A 22,809-nucleotide genomic window follows, 5' to 3' on the forward strand; every position below is an offset into this window, starting at 1 on the left:
CAGTATGTCATGTCTCTTATATTGCACTACATTTATGGCCTTGCATCTTGCTATCAAACAAAACATGTGATGATCTTAGCAAATGATGACACAATACGATATATAACCTCACAACAGTATTTTAAGGAGTGGTTTTACTTTACCTTATTCATAAGACTGATACACATAATACTTTACTATTTTTTAGCATTTACTATTGTTTTTTTCAAAGTAAATATATTACAATACATTTACATTTTGAATTTTCAGTTAATTTAATCACACAAATAAACAGCAATATTTCAAATGGAACACAAATATAAAAACAAATGAATTACTACAACATTTTTGTAGTTTATGTGTTTGCTTTCTTAATAAATAGTACATATCTTAGGTGATAAAAGAATTCATGAGTTGAGTTGGCTAGTCAAAATTCTAATTTACAATAATATTATCCTAGAAAAATTGCCAAATATCTTGCCATAATTAAGGGTTATTTCCAGAACACATGGACAATAGTTTCAGTATGTGAAGAACATACGGCATGGCTTAAATACATGTAAATCATTGATCAAAAGAACACAGTAAATACTTCTTCCACCATTGACAGCATCATCTGCCCTGAAATCCACACTTCAACCTAACTACGTATGCTGCCATTCATGGGAAAACCCCAGAGGGTGGGACTTGATTACAAACACAATGACCAGCCAATCAGCGCTTGAGAATGAAACGACTGACCAATGCCTGTCATGAAGAGCATGGCGTCACACAGCAAGTTTTGTGAGGTCGTCTCCTGTAAATAATATATCTCATTTCTGTAGCGATACACTGTATTTATTCAACGTATTTCCCATGGAGAGCAGATTACCTAAATGTTGAAAGCTTACTGTAAAAGGTGGCAGTTTTCTGCCAGCATGTTTGCTGTTTATCAGCTCGATATGCTAACTTTAGCCTGATATTTAGCATCTCAGGACGCTAGCCATTCAGCTAATCAGAGGTTATTACGGGAGCTTGTTTTCAGAGGCCTGTATCCGAATGAGATGGATATTTGAAATGGCATGTCATCTGTAGCTTCGCGCTGAACTGACGCACAGCAAAGGTAAGTCTCCATCTCGTTTTTATTGAAAGTAAAAGAGTAGTTGATGCTTTTTATCCTACGTTAGCTACTTCCCTCTCTTAAAGGGCCTTTGAGTGACAGCTTCTGCCTGGTGATGACACACTGCTGGTTGTCAGGGAAAATGTCCCTAAAAACGAGTCAGTGATGCCAACACATTTTAATAAACACGTTGTTGTCATTAAACACGGTGAATAAATGTCAAATCATGTTGGGGTTAGCTAGCCCATATCTTGTTGAAATTACTTTCAATTATCTACCTGTGTAAGCCACTCACTTATTGCATTAATATTAACATGTGGTTAAGCACACGTTACACACATTTATCGAAAACAGTATATATAAGTATAATAGTATAACGATTGAATTAGTTGGTAATCATTGTTCGAACAAATGACGGATGTAGTGTGCTCTTTCTTGACAGTGTCTTGTGGTACATCATCTGAGGTGTCATCAGGGGAAATCCAATTGTCTGGTATCCGAGGTAGAGTTGGTTGTGAGCAAATGTCAACTGTCTGCTCACTATATTTAGGGTATTCAAATCAGTAGATGTGAGTAATGTCAAAACCAGGCCTGCTGTAAAGAAACAGGTGTACTGAGCAGGTGTGACTGGGCAGGAGAGATGTTAGAATCCTCATCACAAACCACAACAACCAGTCTAGAAATGTAAAGAATGAGCCTTATGCAAAATTGGAAATGATCGCCATATATTAAACCCTCTCATTATAGCAGTATAATTGATTCATATTTTGCAGATACTCGACGTTTATTTCAGCATGGCTCATCATACATTCCAAACTAAATGATAAATACAATGAATACAATATCACTTTGTTTTAAGATCAAGTCGGAAATGTTTCTTGAATCACAGCAGCTTCATTTGAAACATCAACAAGGACAAAAATGCAAAACAAGAAAACAAGGGAACATTACAATCACTGAAGACAAAACCCTTTAAAGTACATTTAATCTGTGATCAATTCAGTATTTAATTTTAGCATTGATAGGTGCACAGTTATTCGTTCGTGGAGCCGTCTGTCTCAGATTTGATGGTAACAATTTGTGTTGTCTGTTTAGGAATAAATTGTTTGCAGGAGGCTGAGGAATATTGTATTTCAAGTTAAATAAAAAATGATCTTCCTCTCATAATTTCTGCAGGTCAAGCTTGCCTTGATGTTGGACCTCCTGCCTAGCATGCAGCCATGAGCTCCGCCCTGTGGAGCCAGGAGAAGCCCAGCGGGGGCTTCAGGGAGGACTGGCGCTTCTACATGGTCATCAAGGAGTGTACGGTGGAGAAGACTCCCCAGAAGACCCTGAGGATCCCCCGCGGCAGCCTCGGTCAGGCCTGCCAGGAGCGCAACAGCCTTGGGAGAACGCTGCCTCCAAACAAGGGCAAAAAAAGTCTCCGCATCCTGGACCAGACCAACGTGGTGCTGAGCCTGGATGAGCGGGACGTCCTGGAGCTGGACGAGAAGCTGGCAGAGCTGCTGTTCCCCATCACCAACTGTGAGGAGCGCTACGGCCTGCTCTGCAACAAGTCCCGGCTTGAGCGCGTCCGTGATATTGACTGTGGTTCGAAGGTGCGCGTCCAGCTGCGCTCGGGGGACGAACCTCTGCCCGGTGTGGTCCGCTTCAAGGGTTCGCTGCTCCCTGACAGAGCCCTCTCTGGAATCTGGTTTGGAGTAGAGCTGCTGGTGAGAACATGTGTCTTTTCTGGCTTTAATGAAGAAGTAGACAAAGGTTTTTTGTGTTTCAAATTGTAATCATTCAAGTTTATTTCCCATCATCAAAGATTTTGCATTTGTCTCAGGGGACTTTACCGTTTGTACAGAAGATGAATACGGACACGACACCCTCTGTCCTTAGACCCTCACATTAGACAAGTAAAAACTCCCAAAGAAACCCCACAGTTAATGGGGGAAAATGGAAGAAACCTCTGTCCTCGCTGTGCCAGAGATCTCTCGTGCAGTTGAAATATTAAAATAAATGAGAGAGGCATAGAAAAATAAAATGTCCCTCTGTAAAATATTTGGACATTATAACGATCACTGTTCCTCTTAAAATGAAACTAGTAAAAAAACGTACAAGTTAATCGGTTTCAACTTGCGCTCTGTAAGTGTCTAGACGTGGAACGAAAGCAGATTTACAACTAAACACTTCTGCGAGGCTGATTAAAGAATTTTAAATGTCAGGAGACCGATCAGTGCAAAGCAGCTGTCAGAAAAGAATGATCACATTGTTCTTACGTTAAACCAGTGAAGACACAGATTGCCTCTATGCCTGCATGGCTCGTGCAAATTCTTTCAGTCTTACTGTTTCCGAAACAAACGACGGAGACAGGAACCTGTTCTTTACAGCACTGTGGAGCTAGGCGATGACACTTAGCCCACATTTTCTATACCAGGTCAAATGATAAAAGCTGCATCACATAGTCCTGCAAATAAGATCACACACTCCTTCCTGTATTTATTTGTAATTAACCGAGGCACAACCATTACTGCCAACTCATGGCCCTAAAGTGTTTGCACTTCTGTACCTAATTAATGAGCAGATAAGAAGTATACGCTTCTGTGAGCAACCAGTAATATCCTGGAGTGTGAGTGTGTTATGTTATGCTGGATTGATGAAGTATCTACAGACTTAAAAGGGGGTCAAATGCAAACTAGATTTATTCCACAGATTGTAAGCGTCTCTCTGCTTTCATCCCTGCGCTGTCAGCCTGCACTTGTTGTTGTTGTTGTTGTTGATACAGCCCTGAAACAAAAAGTTCTGCTGACCATTGTTGAGCTATTTTGGTTACTGGTAAGAGCCTTTTGTAAATACCAGCACGAGGCAGAGCTTCCAGAGCAGAATGAAATGCTAAATATTCACATTTGTGTAACAGTTGGTATAAGAATGTCTCATCTCGTCACCCGGTGCGTTTATTTTGACGCACGGACACGGCAGGATTAAATGACAGATGTGTTGACTCGTTTCTGGTTCATGTCCTTCAACTTTATTGCATTTTAAAGACTTAAAGATGGCTATGACTTCCAATGTAGTTTCAGAGAAGGCTTAAACAAAGCTGATCAAACAAGGAGTTTCTGTTTCCTTTTATCTCCATACTAAACTTGCTTATGTGATGCCATTCATGCTGTACTGCCTATACAGTAAGTAACACAACACAAAGGGTGGCTTATTGCAGCACAACGTTGTTTTTATTCCCCTTAGTCCAGCTGGAGTCTTCCTGAGTAGGCAGGCTGTCGCTGCGGCCTCAGAGCTGCACATACGCCTCAGATACAATTCAGTTTCAATGCCCTTAGCGAATAGAACTGTGCTATCTAAAGCCTGCATGTGAGAAGAGAAGCACAATGTGTCACGGCACGCTTTGTTAGAACATCTAGTATCTGTGCCCGGATGCATTTATCATCGCAGTAAGTCATATTCCTGCTGCAGTAATCGATCATACGCTTTCTGATGTTGACTTCCCTGAAGGATGCTGAGTAAGCAGCCTCGCTACCTGCCCTACTTTTTATGACAATGAGTTTCTCATCCCTCCTTTTCTTTCAATACACCGTTTCCCATCATCCTTTCTTTACTTCCTTCTCCCAGGAGGAGGGCCGGGGCCAGGGCTTCACCGAGGGATCCTACCAGGGACGGCAACTGTTCCGCTGTGAGGATGAGTGCGGTGTGTTTGTGGCCCTGGACAAGCTTGAACTCTGGGAGGACGACGATGACGAAGCTTTGGGAGAGCTGGAGGTGGACCACGTCAATCTGGTGGAAGACGACCAGGACTTTCCTCCTCTGGAGATCAACTCCAGGGTCCTGGTGCAGACCAGGGACGGGCCGGAGAGAGGGACCATCATCTTCTGTGACCTGTTGCCCGGCAACGAGAGCCTAGGCTACTATGTGGGAGTTGACATGGTGAGTAACGCCCTCTCTGGATGGTTTTATTCGCAATCCGTTTGCCTAGACTTTAAGGCATATTGATCAAAAACGAATAGACAAATGCACAACAGACTTCTGATTCTTTTGTTCAGTGAAGTTAAGTTCCGAATTATTTTTCTTTTGGACAATATAACTTGTTTCCCTAAAAACAACAGTTCAACATTTGAGGAAATGTACCTTTTTGCCTTCCTGCTGAGAGTAAGATGAGAAGCTTAACTTATTTTAGAACTAAGGCAACGTGTGTTTAACCGTTGTGTTAAAACAAGAGCTGGTTATGGTTATTAGTTGGACTATTGGTTGGAGTTGGCCTTTTTTGTTTTGTACCAATCAGCGACTTTTATGAGGATACCTGCTTGATTGCTTTCACATGTTTTATTTAGTGTCATTCGGTGACAAAGTGGGGGGAAAAAAGGGCAAAAAATACATAATTTAATGCTTTCAGTGTTTCATAAAAAATCTAACCCATCACCTGGTCAGAGTTACATTTAAGTAGCTGTTTATAAAGTCAGATGGAAGAATATGTGTCAAATTTGAAGTGTCTCGCCTCAGTAGAGGGCAGCACCATGCAAGTTTCAATCCTAACAGATGATCATGTAACTTAATATCTTCTATCGTGACTTGCTAAATCATTTTTGTATCATCATTTTCCTGTACCTTGTGGGACTGGTTTTGGGGTATCCGAGTAGTTGGTATTAATCAAGGCTGCAGAATGAATCAAAATTTGAGCGAAATGGCAACAGGAACACATGCATTATTAAAGCACAGTATTTGATAAAGGCTTAATATTTTTAAATACAATCTTGAATGAAGTATTTTAAAGCTGCAGGCCAGCACATTGAACAACTCATTTATATTTGCTGCAGATCCTCTTAATGAAATCACAATATGATGATTTTAATATACATTTCACATGAATAATGTTTCTATAATGATCCTTCTCCCCAATATTGTGAACCTTATCGCGATTGCAAAATGAATCAAACTCATCTCAATTAGTTATTTTCTCCAAATCATGAAGACGTAGTATCTATGATTTCTGTTGTCAGGCGGGAGAGTTGTTGTGGTCACAGAGAAACTGAAACACATAACTGAGGCATTTGACTGCTGATCGTTAGCAGCAGCACCAGCAGCAGCAGCAGCAGCAGCAGCCCACTCAGTGCATCTGAGCCACCCACACAAAGGCAAGGCAGTCACGCGGGGAGTGAGGTAAAGACTTAGTGCTGTATGACCCAACAGCATGGCAGAGGGCCAGCAGGCAGCTGAGGAGAGCCCACTGCTCTGCCTCATTCTGCGTCCAGCCTCGCCCTGCCTTCGCTAGCCAGTGGCACTGTCCTCGCGTAGAATATCCTAGAGTCCTGGAGCCAAACCTGAGGGAGGAGAATAGTGACGCTGCAGAGAAAGTAGAGGGGGAACATCTGAGGAGCAGTTTGGATCATAACAAGACTAAAGCATCATATTAAGAAGATAGTAGGAGGGAAGAAGCACGTGTGTTACAGTGATGAAGAACAGAGTTCACACGGTTGTCATGTCTCCAACTCTTTCAGGACAATCCCATCGGGGACTGGGATGGTGTGATCGATGGGAAGCTGCTGTGTAATTTTGCCAGTTTGGAGCACACTCGACTCGTACCCATCTGTGACGTAATGCCAGGTGAGTCACGTAGAAATGTGCAATCAAAACTTCCAGCATTTTTATTCTGCAATCATAGAGCCGTCCCTCTCTCGAACCAGCTCTGAGCTCGCTCTGAGCGCTCGGAGTTTGTGTTTTGCTCGCAGCGGGAACAGAGAGCCTTTTGTGTTGATGTCTCTCTTGTTTTTTGAAAGTCAAGTGAGATACTCGGGCTCTTTGTTCTCCACATCAGCATATTGATTTGTTTATATGTGCGACTGACGCCTCTCAGATTTCTCTGACACGCATATAGATGTCTTATTAGATTAGAATTCTCGCAAATTTGTCGTCTTCCTTTTGAAACCCATCTTCTTGCACTTTCTAGACAGCAAAACATAATGTATAGGTTGTTACCGAGTACAGCTACTCTCAAATCTACACTCAGATAAAGTGTGTCATGCTTGCAGAAATGGACCCAGTTCTAAGATCCTTTACTTTAGTAAAAGTAGAAGACTGTGTTCTGAAAACACTCCAATACAAGAAGAGTTCAAAATACAACTTAAGTGGAAGTGTAGAAGAATGTCAGAATGTACTATAAGTATCAAAATGCACAATGGCTGTTATTAAAGTATCTATATTAAGATATTATATTATTTATTTAATTGTTAAAAAATACATAATAGCATTTACACTTTCTAGTTTGTAAATATTGAGACATTTTAGATTATTATTTTGCTGGTGAAATTGTTACTACAGTACTGCATTATATCAAATAAAAAAGAAATAACTAGTGGAGTAAAAACAATGTTTGCTTCCAAAATGTATAAATTAGCATCAAATGGAAAGTCCAAAGTAAAGTACAAGTAGGATAAAATACTACTACAGGACATGAGTAAATGTTACTTTCCACCACTGCATGCTTGTGATACTAGAAGGGAAAGCATCCTTTGTGACTTCAGCCCACTGTTTGTGCAAAGTGAAGGGAAAACCACTTAAAAAGTAATGGTAAAAGTTCAGTAAAGTAACCCTAACTAAAGCAATGCAGCTGTTGTTATTGAAGTGTGGTATGCTAGGCTATAACTTCAGTGTCAAACTAACTAAGAAAGGAAATGAAAATAGGCTCTTATTCGATATTGTGTTTATCAAAGTTGTTTTTGTAGTGACACAAGTAAAAAGCTGTGAGGTCAATGTAAGTTCACACACAAGTTGTCACTGGGCTGTAAAGACATGTGCTGCATGGTGGTTTAAGGCTCAGCGTGTCGTGGCTCTAACGTGGATGTATTTCTGGGCCGTGCAGATTATTCCATGCAGGACCAAAGGCTGCAAAAGCACAGTTTTGCCCCCAGAGGCACCAACAGTGAAAAGTCGTCCTCTGGCCAAAGCAAACCAAAGAGCAAAGGTACACCGGTGTTACGATACTCACCTCACTGACACGCACACCTCTGGGTGTGATGATTACTCTTGAGAAAAAGGGGCATTCCAGCAGAAAGGATTTTGTAGAAATATATTTTTAAAAAGCAACCAAACTCTGCTGCTTTCACAATTTTGGATTTGCCAGTTCCGGTGATCGCTCTGAGGCTCGTTCCTGAAAGAGGAAGTCTTTTCTTTCCTTCTTTTAGAGAACTAATTGAAACTGATTGTAAGATTTGGAATAGTTTAGGCAAGCAGAGCTAAGAATAACAACGTGAAGAGCAGTTGTGATGGAAAGTCCCTTTGTAAAGATAATCATTATAACGGTTATACTCCATGTTGCTCAATATCTGAGAAACTCCCGTTGTATTGATTTGAATCTGTTCTCTGATTGCTTTCTCTGTATTTTATGGAGAAAAACTGACTAAAGTTGTTGATTAATTGATCTTTTCCCCCAGGATTTCCTACCCTGCTTCTCTTACAGAACACACACACACACACACAGCCTTTCTTATCCTTGTGTTGTTTTTGTTTCATTTACTTGTGTTATTTACAGGATTAGGTCATCAGTGTGGCAGTAGAAGCAAGTCTGAGTTTTACTATACTTTAAATGGCAGCTCTGTTGACCCCCCCGCCCAGTCCAAATCCAAAAGCACATGGTACATTGACGAAGGTAAAACACGGGAACTCATGGATGTCAACCCTCTCACCGGCAAGCTACTGGTCACAACAAGCTACTTAATAACCCGTCTCACTTTGGCACATGTTTATCGTGCTTTATAGTTTCAATTACTAACATTGGCAGGATCAGGGGCGATTTCTGGACTAGAAGTTGTATATTTTCTGGATCGTTGGGTTGCTTTTAATAGAAATGCTCTTGAAATTGGCAAATAAAGCATAAAGTGAAGTATGGAAACATGTTTCTCCCACCTGCTAAACATTAGAAGAACATAACCATTCCTATGATAAGTGGAGTTTTTATTAGTGTTTTTAAAACGTTTAATTCAAAATAATTTAATAAGGTTTGTTAGTTAAATAAAAGTTACTTAAAAAAGTTTCTTATAGTATCCAAACTCTCTAAACCCTACTATGTGTATAAGATCATATACATTATTTCTAAAGTTATTTCACACTAAGGGTTGTATTTATTCATGCACAAATAAACACTGAATGCATTTCAAAATCATCTCTGATTTCAAGAATAACAAGTTCAAGTCACACAATAAAAATGCCGCCTGTTACATAATTAAATTGGCAGGCTTCGAATCGCTGCCTTTTTTATTCCTCAGAAACCTGCCAGCGTACACAAAGAAATTATACACGGAAAAAAAAGGTGGAACTGGTATTTTGTGTAGCTTTAAACAACAATTCATTTATTAACGATGAACAACAGTTCTCCAAACTAATTTGACTGTTGTGAAGCAGAACTTTCCATTAACGGCAATGTATAGATGTAGAAATAAACAACCTAAAAAAACACGATTAAATCGGAAATTGTGAATTCTTACACTTTTTCGTTTTTCTTTCCCACCTCTTATTATTATTATTAGTCATTTACATAAATACTTACATAGTTGTCTATTTCTCATTTAGTTTTAGGTTAAATTACAAGGCCCAGCATCTTTCATAACTATGAAATATCTACGACATATTATTGCTCAACAGTTCTTAGTTAGTGATCCCTCTTCTATCACTTCAGCAGCTTCTAAACAGAGCATTGCTGCTGAATCCATCATCCTTCTGCGCCTCGCTGGCTCATAGAGGAAATACCACAGACACAACTGATCTGATCCGACAATAGAAATAGTTTCCAGGGGCTTACAGAAGAGATACGTTTTGTATGTTTATTTAAAGTGGGAATTATTGATCTTCTGTTTTGTGAAATGCTCTGATTAAAGACGTTTCATAGTGTAACTGGGGATCTTATGCAGTCCTGACTGTTGGTATTAAGATCACAACATATAAAAAGTGGGGGCTTTGACTGTCTGCTTCTCAGGGGTGCAATACTAAATAAATGCAAATATCAGATAGATAACTAAAATGCTTCCCAGTTTAAGAATCACTGCAGTATCTCAGAATACGGACATTGCACCACCATAATCAAAGACCCTGTTAAAAGAAATCAGAAAAAAAACAAGAGTCATATTTGTTTTTAACAAGTGGGAGAAATGTAATTCCATATAAAATATACATTTCCTGTAAGTACATGTAGGTCTGGTACTGTAATACAGTGATACAGTAAGATATCTCTGCCCCACACAGATTCTGCAGAAACATTACACTCTGTAGTTTGTTGCAGTAGCTTGCTTTAAAGACCTTTCCACATTCCTTGTGCTTCATCACCATCTTACTGTGGTGTTCCACCTGCATGGAGTAATCATTGTCGCCTTCAGGCTTTTAATAATGCTCAGCGCTGCAAATAACTCCTTAACTAGATCTGAATATCTCTGTGAAATACTATTTGCTGGCCGAAGCATTATTAAACGCCTTTATATTCTAGTGTCAATCCTCACTGGTGCAGTCAGTCCATTCTGTCATTGTTTTTTATTCATTGTTGGGACACACGTTCATTTGTGTTTCCTTTTTTAAGAGTGAAATCACACTGCTCATGTCATCACCAGTACGAGCCAGTTGTGAATCAAAGTGTTTCCTGTAGTGAAGATGGTGGAGGCTCACAGCACTCTGATCATTATTCTGTTTGTTGTCAAGATTTATAGCAAAACAAGAGGTGCCTCTCATGAATCAATTTGTGATGCCTCCTGCTATGACACAAACAGAATACCTGAGTGCCTTTTGGAAGTATTTTTAAATACTAATGATATAATTAGTGGGGGAGTCAGTCATAGATAACTGATGGGCTGTATTCACAACTGCTTACTCATCCTGTGAATGTGTAATCCTTTTTCATCTCCCTCAGGGTCACCCTCCACATTTTGGGTTATTGTTTCATGTGGTTATTGTGCTTTTCATTTGTGTCACACAGTCCTCAGACTTGACTCCACACTTCTATGTTCCTCCCACGTTTAAGCAAAGACTATGCATGTATTGACTCATGGTGGAGTTGCTCTCTCCTTTCTAACACCACATCAGAGTTTGGAAACTTAATTGGTGCACTCATTTGAATTTAAAACTGCATTTAAGCTGATTCAAGTGCTCATAGTTAATTTTAGCAGAACGCCGTCAGTCGTTAGGAGTCTGCACACCAGACATCACGTCTCAATTAAGGGCATTTTCACACTTATCCCAAATACTTAAGTCCAGTTGGTGGCGTATTTATTCAGGAATTCAGGGAAAAAAATCATCAATAGTTTCTACAGGTAAACATTTTATACTAGTAGCATATTCTTAAAAATGAATGAATAAATATGAATACCATGGTAGAATGAAGACCCGTCTGATATTTAAGCTTGTATGGAAGAACTGATGTCCATTGACAAAGGCTTTTTAAATTGATTTCATCTTTAAAGCCAAATTCCTCAGGTGTGCAGACTCATTTCGTCCTTCTACACCACATCTAAATGCCATGCAAATCTGGTGTTGCTGACCTCTGGTAGTAACTGTCAGTAAAACATAGATCTGTAGCTATTTACATATTACGTAGATTCAAATTCAGATAGCTTTATTGACGAGAACATAAAGACAAACCCAAGTGCCAAAGCATCTAAATATACACATTTGTAATGCATACATATTTATGCTTGTCTACATTTTAAGCTGAGCAGATTTAATGTCTTTTCTCTACAAAGAAAACATTAAACAGTTCTGAAGCGAGCTAGCTTACTAACACCACTACAGTCTCCAGAGAACTTGCTGTGTTTCTCTGTACACGGACATTACGTTTGCTTTCCTCTCTCTTCTTGTAGTTGGGGAGGACCCCGCCAAGTCACTCACTGACACGCCCCCCGACTTCAACCAGTCCCCCCCGCCCTCCCGAGCCCCGCCCTCCGCCTCGCTGTCCAGCGACAACAAGTTCCACTCCCTTCCCTTCAGCCTGAACCGTAAGACGGGCCCCATCGACAGCATGAGCCACGGGCCCCTGTCGCTGTCCGTGCAGTCGGTGATGGGGGAGCAGCCCGAGCCCACGTCACCCGCAGCCCCTCCGTCGCCGCGGCCTTCGACGCCCCCCCGAGGACAGCCCGGTCTGGAGGTGGGCTCTCTGGTGGAGGTGAAGGAGAACCCCCCTCTGTGCGGGGTCATCCGCTGGGTGGGGCTCCCCCCTGGCCTGCTGGAGCCTCTAGCTGGGCTGGAGCTGGTGAGGAGACCCTTCAGTTTAGACTCAAATAAAAAAGATAAAACATATTTCTAGAGGTCTTAATCGAGCGGGAACATGAAGTGATGTGTGCCCCAGAGAATACTCAGCATGGATCAGCGATTTCTGATTTTCTGATTCTGAGTCATCACTGCTGTTGTTGGCGCATTCTCACATCGTGTCTGCGTGTTACTGAAGTAATGTAATATATTTTCTTATTTTTTGAACAACTGTAATAACAAATGAGCCATTTTTTAAAAAAAGTCTGAGTAAAATGCACCAGCAGCTGACAGCTACTGCTTTGTCCCTGCCAACATACAGTAGGACATTTTTACAGTGATTGAATGACATCTTCTCTTCTCGACTCTCTCTTCCAGGAGGAGGAGTGTCCCGGCTGCACTGACGGCACGTTCAAAGGCACGCGGTACTTCACATGCCCTCCTAAAAAAGCTCTGTTTGTGAAGCTCAAGTGCTGCCGGCCCGACTCCCGCTTCCCGTCCCTGCATCACTCCTCCAACCCCATCGAGCGCTGCAACTCCATCGGTGAGTCAGCTGCAGGAGAGAAGATGATTAAACACACCTAATTTTGTCCTTCTTAAAGCTGTGTGTTTACACCTGTACTGTGTGTGTGTGTGTGTTCATGCAGCATTTGGGGGGTACCTCAGTGAAGTGGTTCATGAGAACACGCCTCCACGCACAGAGAACGACGGTCTGGATGTCATGGTGGGGAAAAAGAAAGGCATCCAGGGCCACTACAACTCCTGCTACCTGGACTCAACACTCTTCTGGTCAGTGTTTCAGCAGATCCGCTGCAGCGCACGCCGTGTTACTCTCCTTCGTATTGATTGAGTTTAAGGTTCTTCCTCAGCCTGCAGCGCTGCGTTTGCCCAGAGGCAGAGGCTTATTAGTAAACTGGTTTTGACTTTGCCCACTAGCTCTCACAGGAGAGTGTATTCCTGCGGTGGATAGATCTGTGGTTTCCTGCCAAGTCTGCCATAGGGCCATCGAACAGAGCAGTCAACCCAAACGTCTTCACCAAACTACAGGAGTCCACTTTAAAGACACTTCCACCAGTTTGGTATTTTAGCTTTGAATTGGAAAAGCAAAATCAATCCAATGCGCTTTACAAAAAAACACAATAAAATCACATTTAAAAACACGGAAGAAACAGTCATTAAAAAGCCAGGAGATTACAAGTAAAAACAAGCCTAGGAAAATAAGATGATTCTTAATAAATACAGATCCAAGATATTAAAATAAGTAGCGGCATTAAAAAGAGCAGGCAGCAATAACATTATTATATTAAAGTGTATATTGCGCAGTGAAAACAGTGATCTTACAGTCTTAGGAATTAAAGTAGCAACCAGTTATAATATGTATCTGTAAGTCAAATATATTGCATATACTCTTAAGTGTTTAAATTCCAAAAGAGTTGGTGTAAAAAAAAAGGAAAAATATTCAGTTTGCAAAATATGAAAGTGTTTTAATCGAGTGTACTTCAAATAAAAATGTAGTTCAACAAACTATCATCATACTGTACGTGCTGCAATGGTAGTATTTTTGGGTTATATCTGTATGTTGGTAAAATACAGTAAGTGGTGAATTGATCTTAGATTAGATAATAGAGATGTGAACATTAACTGTGTTTCCTCTGTTGTGTTTCTGCCCTGCAGTCTGTTCTCCTTCAGCTCTGTACTCGACACGGTTCTGCTGAGGCCGCGCTCAAAAACCGATGTGGAGTATTACAGAGAGACGCAAGAGCTGCTGCGCACTGAGATAGTCAACCCGCTGCGCATGTAAGGCACCGTCATTTAATGCAAACAAAGTCATTCCTCTTATTAAAGGATTTGAATCATCTGTTTTTAGAATGTTGTTCAGATTTTCATACAGGATTCTTAAAGCTGTTCAAACTAAAAAGCTTTAGTTTCTCTGGGACTTAATAAGAGCCTTCCTTAATATCAAATCTGATAAATTAAACCAAACATCATCTGAAATATATTTCACATGTTGAAAGATTTGTCTGCCTGGTTAAAGTCGTGTTTTTTATTTGAATCTAAAAGCTGTTCTAGACTAAAATGCTGAATTACTTGCACATGATTTCAGATAAATAAAAAAACAATCTGAAATATTTTAGGTCGCATTATTTATTTATTTGAATAATAATGAACTGATGTTATGAAACCAAATGTCATTTTTTATCTAGGTTATAACTTGCTTCTTCTTCTTCTTGCAGACACGGGTATGTTTGTGCCACCAAGGTGATGAAGCTGAGGAGGATCCTGGAGAAAGTAGAAGCTGCCTCTGGGTTTACGTCTGAAGAAAAAGGCAGGAGAGGGAGACTTTACTTCTGCTATACTAAAATATCTAATTGAGGATAAAAACCCTCTCTGTTTAGGAACAGTAAAGTATAATAAAATGCTAAAAGTCACGAGTCAATGAGCTGTTCGAAAGTATCACACACATTCATGCCCTGCTGTTTCCACATAGCATTCAGCCCGCACTGGATTGCAGCATTTACACAGGAACGTTACATGAGATCTGATTTAAGTACATGTTGTTCTGCAGATCCTGAGGAGTTCCTCAACATCCTATTCCATCACATACTGAGGGTGGACCCGCTGCTCAGGCTAAGGTAAGAGCTAGTTTCAAAACCCTTAACTATAAATAGTGCTGAATGACACAGAAGTACAGAGCCTGGGACGAGAAGTGGAGGAGAAAAAACTTGCCATGCGCTGATGTCTTAATGTCTCAGGCCCATTTCTAAATAAAATGTGTCCATAAACGAGCCTCTCCCTTACCTCATAATTTGTCTTTGTCCCTGTGTACCTCATGGGGTAATGCAGATGTATCTTTGCTGCTCTACAGACTCTGCAAATACATTTCCAAACACATCAGTGCTAAACCACAGAAATGTGCCAGACCTTGACTTAAGTCTGCAGAATGTAGATGAACGGAGGCATGAAGTTTCACTTCTGCTGCATCGCTCCGGCAGACTGTGTGGGCTAAGTGGTTTCACTGTAGGAGTTTCTTTGATTATGTTATGAAAACTCCCTCTGTGTACATGTGTGACGATGTTTGCAATTCAGATGAGCCGAATCAGGTCTACTGAATTCAAAGGTTAAGCATTAGTATTTTAATAGGATGTATTTTGTGCCAAAGCTGAGCCGTGACAGAGTTGTAAACACATTTAAACACGTACCTAGTTTAAAAATAAATACTTGAGCAGTGTGAAATCCGTCTCTACTCTATCAGTGACAGGATACCGATGTGTGAATCATAACTCAAGCTGTTAAATGTTAAATTAACCGGCCTGTTTTCATCACCAGGCAGTGTGATCATGACTTGAGCTGCTTTTAAAGGAAAAATAAAAACACCCAGTTGGTTTTAATGAAGCTTTTTGGTGAGATCATCTCTAAACATTTCATAGAAAAAGTCCTAGAGAGTTATTTAGAAATAACGTTTTGGAAAAATAAGATAAGATAAGATGTACCTTTATTAATATCTGTGGGGAAAGACCATGTATTTTGGATATATACCTCAAGAATGGTTGAAAAGAGATACATGTTTAATGAATATCCTGCTGGTGGCTGCTAAAAAGGCCCTTACTAGGAAATGGTTATCACAGGAGAGCCCAACTGTGAATGCATGGATGGAAATTACAATTGACATTTACAAAATGGAAAAGATAACAGCAGATGTTAATCATAAACTGGAACAACTTGCTTCACACATGGATTAACTACGTAACGCCCCATACACCTGATTTTATTTTTTCAAACCACTGATTCGGCCTGTCAGGAAGAGAAGATCACTCCCTTCCTGTTCATAGTTTTTGTCTCCTTTTTGTTGTAGTTTTTTTTAAATGTGTGTATCTTTTATAAAATACTGTTCTGACATTTGTGGCAAACATGGATATATGGGAAACTGTGTCTGAACTTTATTGAATTGTTCGTTTTATGCTGAATGTCAAAGAATGAAGTGGGCATATAGACATTGAACTGTAAAGTTGAACCTCTTTTCTATCAAAGTGCACAATTGCCAGAAGATTAGCCAGGAATTTTAAGGGTTTTTGGGGAAAATAATTACCAAGCTTGTTTCTTTTAGGAAGAATTTTAGTTTGTAATCCAGTGGGATGAATAGCATTTGTGGGTACGACAGGAGGTGCTTTTGCTGTCTGCACAGATCACAGCTGTCCTCCTGTAACTTGAACGAAGCCTTGTGTTGTTCTGCAGGTCAGCAGGGCAGAAGGTGCAGGACTGTTACTTCTATCAGATCTTTATGGACAAGAAGGACAAGGTGGGAGTCCCCACCATCCAGCAGCTGCTCGAGTGGTCCTTCATCAACAGCGACCTCAAGTTTGCAGAGGTCAGTTCCCTGGCGTTTAGACTTTGTTTCAAAACAGGTTTGCTTGATTGGAGTCGAACGATTGGTGATACCGTGGTGTGATTTGTCTGATTAATCTTTGGTAAACGCTTTATAAATCATCTGAGCATAAACAAGACCACCCAGGTTTTGTTCCCAAAATGACATCATGGGGAAATGGCTTGCCTTTTAATACCTGATGTTTAAGAGGAATTTAAAGGGACAGTTCCCTTCAAAATAAGAGATTATGTTTATAACACACTGACCTTTTTTATAATAAAATAAACCTGTGGTGAAGTGAAATAAAACCAAATGTCTTCAAGGCATACTTTGAGTGAGAAATCCAACACTAAAGGCTCTGTTCAGGTGCTGTATTATTTATGTTGAGTTTATTTATATAATAAAAGCAGACCTGGTAACGTGAATAGAGTGTGGGGTGTTGGATATATTTAAATACAGAAAATATTTGCATAGTTTGTAATAAGTTATTTACTTCTGGCTGGCACTGCGGTCTAAGTATTATCAAACTAAATATAAAAACACTTCACACCTCAAGTTCATCGTAAACTACACCTACCATTTCCAGTGTGTGAGAAAGTAAGGGCTCCCTCTTGTGCAAATAGGATGTTACTAGTTTTTTACGAGGGTGCATCAGTTAATGTTCCTTCTTGTAAATCAAAGTGTATTAAAATAGATTTATCCTTTGGTTGTCATCTCCTAAAAAAAGGAGACTACAACGCAGGACTGAAATGACACTTCCTAGGTCAAAAGCAGCTTCCATTGCTGATGGTACAATTTATTGATCGACCTAAGTTGAATACTTTCACATGGAGCAACTGACACTTTATATTCTGAATAGTTTTCTTCTTTTTCTTACCTTTAAATTACACAAGCTAAGACTTTCATTTTGTATTAGTTTCTCCATACATGTACTTTGTTTGCTAATTTACAGGCTGAATTGTTAAGGTCTCTTATATGTTGAACATTAAGTCTATAGTCTGAGCTTTTCTGATCTGATGATGACGCCCAGATAAAGTTTCCTCCTCTCTGTGTCTCCTGACCTCAGGCTCCCTCCTGCCTTATCATCCAGATGCCCCGCTTCGGCAAAGACTTCAAAATGTTCAACAAGATCTTCCCCTCGCTGGAGTTAGACATCACAGACCTTCTGGAAGACAGTGAGTTGTGGCTGATCATTTTCTTTCCAGTGTCTAAGTGTGACGTGTTCCCCCCCGGATCGATGGTGTCCCAGAGCCGCGTGGCATTTGGTAATGAAATCCCTCTGAGATGTCACTGCTACTCACCCGAGATGAAGGAAGCTCTTTTTTCTTCTTCTTCTTGTGTGTTAAAGAAGTTTTGTGCAGCCTGAATAAATGTGTCTTTGTCATGCAGCTCCGAGGGAATGTCGAATCTGCGGCGGCCTGGCTCTGTACGAGTGTCGAGACTGTTATGAGGACGGGGACATCACGGCGGGAAAGATTAAACAGTTCTGTGAAAAGTGCAATACGCAGGTAAACGACAGAGGGCAATCCTGCAACACCGGTTCATCTGAAGCTCAGATTTTAGTTCGAATCCTCCACTTGGGGGCGCCAAATCCTAAGGGATCAGTGCAGCAGCGATGGTGCAGCTTCTACAGTAGGTAGAACACAATCTGCTTTCTGATTCACGGCCATCAAGCACTGGACTCTGCTTCCAGCTGAGCTTAAAACACTATCACTCTTTTACACTCAAATGTTTATTAAGCAGCTTTGTTATCACACATCCGAGTGTTTTGAGTTGAAGTAACTTGTTGTATTATAATTATTCTGCTTTAATGCCAGTATTTATACATCTGTACTTTGATGTGTTTTGTGTTTATTATATATTTATTTATTAAGAATGATAGTGAGTACATAATGTTTGAAGTGTTTTTGGATTGTTTTGTGTGTACCAGCCCAAGGACTGCAGATGGAGAGCTGGCGTCTTCTCTCTTTTTGAGATGAATGTATATTTTATGCATGCTCCTTGATTTATAAAGACATATTAATACATTGAAATATTGTTGGATTTATAGCTTAACAGCCCATCTGGTGTTATGAAGCCTCAAATGGGTTTTTATTTACAGTGATTTTAATCTATCTACTAGACATATCCTGCTCATACGCCGCAGTAACAGTGTGATGCTTTTTTTTTCTGATTCTAGGTTCACCTCCACCCGAGGAGGAAAACCCACCGGCATGGGAAGCTCTCCGTCCCCAAGGAGCTGCAGGAGGGCTCGGGGCGGCAGGGCTCGTTCCCCCGCCAGAGGATGGAGCTGTTCGCCGTGCTGTGCATCGAAACCAGTCACTACGTGGCCTTCGTCAAGTATGGCAGCGCAGACTCCTCCTGGCTTTTCTTCGACAGCATGGCTGACCGGGACGGTGGGTGTCACGGCCTTTTATGACACGAAACTAATCCCTGCAACGAGACCCGGGGACGTGGACAGGGAATTGTTTTTGTTACAGAGTTTCACACTGCGCGTTGACACGGAGGGTTTTATAAGACCTCAGTGAGGAAGAGGCTAAAGTCATGAATCACGATACCATACTCATGCACCATTTGTCATTAGAGTCACTATTATAGCACATTTTTCTAAGTAAAATACACATTATTTTGAACAATTATTGGATTAACTGTCTGATTAGTCAAATCCCAGAAAATATTCATGACTGTTTTTTCTGACATGTTAATAATACAGATAAAAAGAGGCCAATATTCATCATTGGGACTAGAACTTTCTGCATTTTTAGCATAAAATGTCTTCTTTTTTCACTCGATTATCGATTTATTACTCATTTTTTTCGAAATCATATATTGATTAATTAACTAATGCTTTTCCTTTCTAATTGCTGTTTTTATTTAAAAAAATCCCAAAATAAGGCAGGTAATTATCATATAGGAAGATCTAACATAATAAGAACCAGAAAGGAGATATATTTGTCATTCATACCATAACATCTTTCATATATCCAACCAATCTCCAGCCTCTGTGCTCTGTTAGATCTGACCGGATGCATTCAATCCTTTTCACATAGTTTTCAAATACTAAGAATCATTGTGAATTATGACTTTTGCTGTAAAAATGATCATTATTTGATCTAATCACCGTGCTTGTGTCTTTGCAGGGGGACAGAACGGCTTCAACATCCCGCAGGTGTCTCCCTGCCCGGAGGTGGAGGCGTACCTGAAGATGACCCCCGAGGAGCTGCACACCCTGGACCCTAAGAGCATCCAGGGCCAGGCCCGCCGCCTGCTGTGCGACGCCTACATGTGCATGTACCAGAGCCCGACCATGAGCCTGTACAAGTAGAAACCTCTCCCCCAAAACCCTCCACCATCGCCTCCCCTCCAGCTACACCGCCTCCCCCACTCCCCAAGGGCAGGAGATTCCCAGAAAGACCAAAAAAAAAGAGAAGAAAAACAAGCTAGAAGAAGAAAGGCTGGGGGGGGGGGGCTGTCCGGAGTTAACCCTCTCCAGCCTGCCTCTGAAAGAGAGATGAAAGAGAGGGGGGGGGAAGCCTATTTGCACTGTGCATCAGTTGAAGTGTTGTGATCTTCATGTAGTCCCATGTAGCTTCCCTGTGTCTCACTGCTGAGGTTGAGGGGGTGATGAAGCTGAGGGAGGCCTCGTGGAGACGCACCGGGCATGCTTGCGTTGCAGCGACTGACATAAACACGTGCAACAAAAACAAGACGAGCTAGTGGGACGACCTCCTCCACCTCATTTACCTTAAGACAAGAGGAGGCCTGCTATTCTTAATCACTGTAGAACAGGGGGGGGGCTTCATCATGCAGACCCTCATCCAGCCTGTGTGTGCTGCTCCCTAAAGAACCTGTAAAATCTCTTAGTAGCATAGACTTCCTGAGGTAGTACCATCATCGTCCACCTACTGTGCATTAACATCAGTTTGCATATCCCCCCCCCCATCACGCTGTGTAAATGTCCTTACAGTACATGTTTCTTTTGCAGAGAACAGATGTAGCCATTGTAAAAGCCTCTCACTGCACATCTCGCTCAAACAATGCTGCACTTTTTGCTCCAGTGGACCTATCAGGAAACATTTTCCTCTTTCCTCTCCTCCCATTGGAAGTCACAGCGAGTGCTAATTTGTTGGTCGGGGAGACATCAGAGTTTTGTGTTACGGAATACAAATGTGCTCCGTAAAGAGCGCTTTGCATTGCAAATGGCCAGGAGATGCCAGATAAATGCATGAGGGGAGACTGGTACAATGGCTCCTGTTATAGAGCACTCCATGCATTCACAGGGTCAATGAGGTGAGATCCTGGGGAAAAGCCTGGCTGTTTTCTTTCAATTAAGGGATGCGAGGAATTTCACATGCAGTGTTTTTAAGTGTCTGACTCATGGTGTTGATGACTAAATATAAATTATATTTTAAGTTTACAAAGCCTTTCTTTTCCTTTTGCCCGTCATGGCAAGTATTGACTTTTTGCTGCCTTCCATGAAGATGTGACATGCAACGTTTCCAGCCGCGCGCCTGATAACTAAACCATATTATTTATTATATTCTAATCCTAATATAAACCTGTGTGTTATCCCTTTTTAAGGAACCGAAACAGGGTTGAGGATACTGCTTTGGGTACTGCTTGTCCCCTTTTCCGCAGTACATTGAGGTGAGCTATCGTAGTTTACTCACAGCAACTACTGAATGTTACTAGTAACACGTTGAACAGTGTAAAGTTAACACAGGATTGAAGTGATGATGCACAAGGCTGGTAACCCTTGTGCACAATATAAGTATTTAAAGAAATATTCCATTGTAATCCAATTTAAAAGTAAAGCATACCTTGGATTGAGTAGTTGTTTTTATATCTCACACACCATTGGATTGAACCAAGAAACCGCACATGTTGGCATCAGCATTATATATATTTTTCCAAAACCACAACTTGAAAATTGATGTAGTTGTGAGTATAAGACAGAAGTGTGAAGTATAAGGGAGGTTTTTTTTTATAAATTAGGTTCCAGCTGACACTTCCATGTTGCTCTGTGGTCGTTTCCACTGTCGGGACTTCCTGTGTGAACTCCTCCTGCTGAAGCTCGTCACTGACCGGAGCCTCGTCCTCACCACGGAGGACGACGGGGTTTTTGATTTCCGTTTTCCTTTTTCTGTTGCATCTGTACAGTATATACATATGTAACGGGTGGAAAATTAATGTCAGTGATGTTCCTGTAAATGTTAACAAAATAAAGCCCGTTTTGAAGGGTGCACGGTGTGAGTGGTGTGATGAGGGAGCAAGGGTTGCGAGGAGGGGAGGGGGGTGTTCTCTGGCAGATCATTCGAGCAGTAAGTGGAAGTGTGTTGAGAGGAACTGATACATTAATTTCTAAATAACACAATGCTGAGACGTGAGGGGTAAAGGCACAACAGAGACAGTCGCTTAGGAACTGTCTTAACTGTGTGATCCTTTACAGTTTATATGAATATATTGCTTTAATATGAATTCACTAATCTGATAATAGGAGCCTGTGTCTCAATGAGATTCCCTGTAGATAAAAAGGATAATAAATCAAAAAATAAATGACTACAACATTTGCAATCAGAAGCAGCTGATACAAGAGCTGCAGTATGTCGTATTCTGTTTAAATCACAGAACATAACTTGGAACAGAAAAGGGTGTTTGAGATATCCGGAAAGAAACGACATGATAGTGAGGCATGTAAAACAAATGAGCTTATAGTATGTCCAAAATATTTCTAAAAAAGACAGTATGTCGAATACATCATTAAAAAATGACTGGAAATATAGAATAGATAAGTCCTTTAAAGAGTTAGCTTAGGCCTTTAATGAATCCACCAGCACTTATCAACATATTAAAGCATATTAGAATATCACAGTAACACAACACAGTATAGTCTGTTGGAAAAGAATGACCTAATGCTAGTCAAAACTATCAGATGAAAGGCCATACAGTGGGGCAAAAAAGTATTTAGTCAGCCACCAATTGTGCAAGTTCTCCCATTTAAAAAGATGAGAGAGGCCTGTAATTTTTATCATAGGTATACCTCAACTATGAGAGACAGAATGAGAAAAAAAAAATCCAGGAAATCACATTGTAGGATTTTTAAAGAATTTATTTCAAATTATTGTGGAAAATAAGTATTTGGTCAATAACAAAAGTT

The 22,809-nt window shown here is 40.7% G+C and overlaps 1 protein-coding gene across 8 annotated transcripts; it reads left to right on the plus strand.

The window, feature by feature from the left end:
- Positions 1-755: 755 nt before the first annotated feature.
- On the plus strand, positions 756-21,895 carry cylda (cylindromatosis (turban tumor syndrome), a). 8 transcript variants are annotated; one of them, XR_010165629.1, is made up of 19 exons: positions 756-1,081; positions 2,255-2,790; positions 4,688-4,999; positions 6,568-6,673; positions 7,929-8,030; positions 8,598-8,714; positions 11,905-12,293; positions 12,668-12,833; positions 12,937-13,078; positions 13,964-14,086; positions 14,524-14,615; positions 14,856-14,922; positions 16,523-16,655; positions 17,719-17,827; positions 18,042-18,160; positions 18,832-19,048; positions 19,793-20,942; positions 21,234-21,299; positions 21,648-21,895. XR_010165629.1 is itself a non-coding variant. In XM_063881544.1 (18 exons), the coding sequence occupies exons 3-18, from the start codon at positions 2,299-2,301 to the stop codon at positions 19,975-19,977; spliced, it is 2,871 nt and encodes a 956-aa protein (XP_063737614.1). In that variant the 5' UTR covers positions 756-1,081; positions 1,521-1,580; positions 2,255-2,298; the 3' UTR covers positions 19,978-21,895. The 8 variants fall into 8 exon arrangements, 5 of the variants coding, with proteins under 5 accessions (XP_063737614.1, XP_063737613.1, XP_063737616.1 ...); XR_010165627.1 differs by having other exon boundaries at positions 19,793-21,299; XR_010165628.1 differs by having other exon boundaries at positions 21,234-21,895.
- Positions 21,896-22,809: the final 914 nt, after the last annotated feature.

The sequence above is a fragment of the Eleginops maclovinus genome, chromosome 4, assembly GCF_036324505.1.
Source record: "Eleginops maclovinus isolate JMC-PN-2008 ecotype Puerto Natales chromosome 4, JC_Emac_rtc_rv5, whole genome shotgun sequence".
Lineage (NCBI taxonomy): Eukaryota > Metazoa > Chordata > Actinopteri > Perciformes > Eleginopidae > Eleginops > Eleginops maclovinus.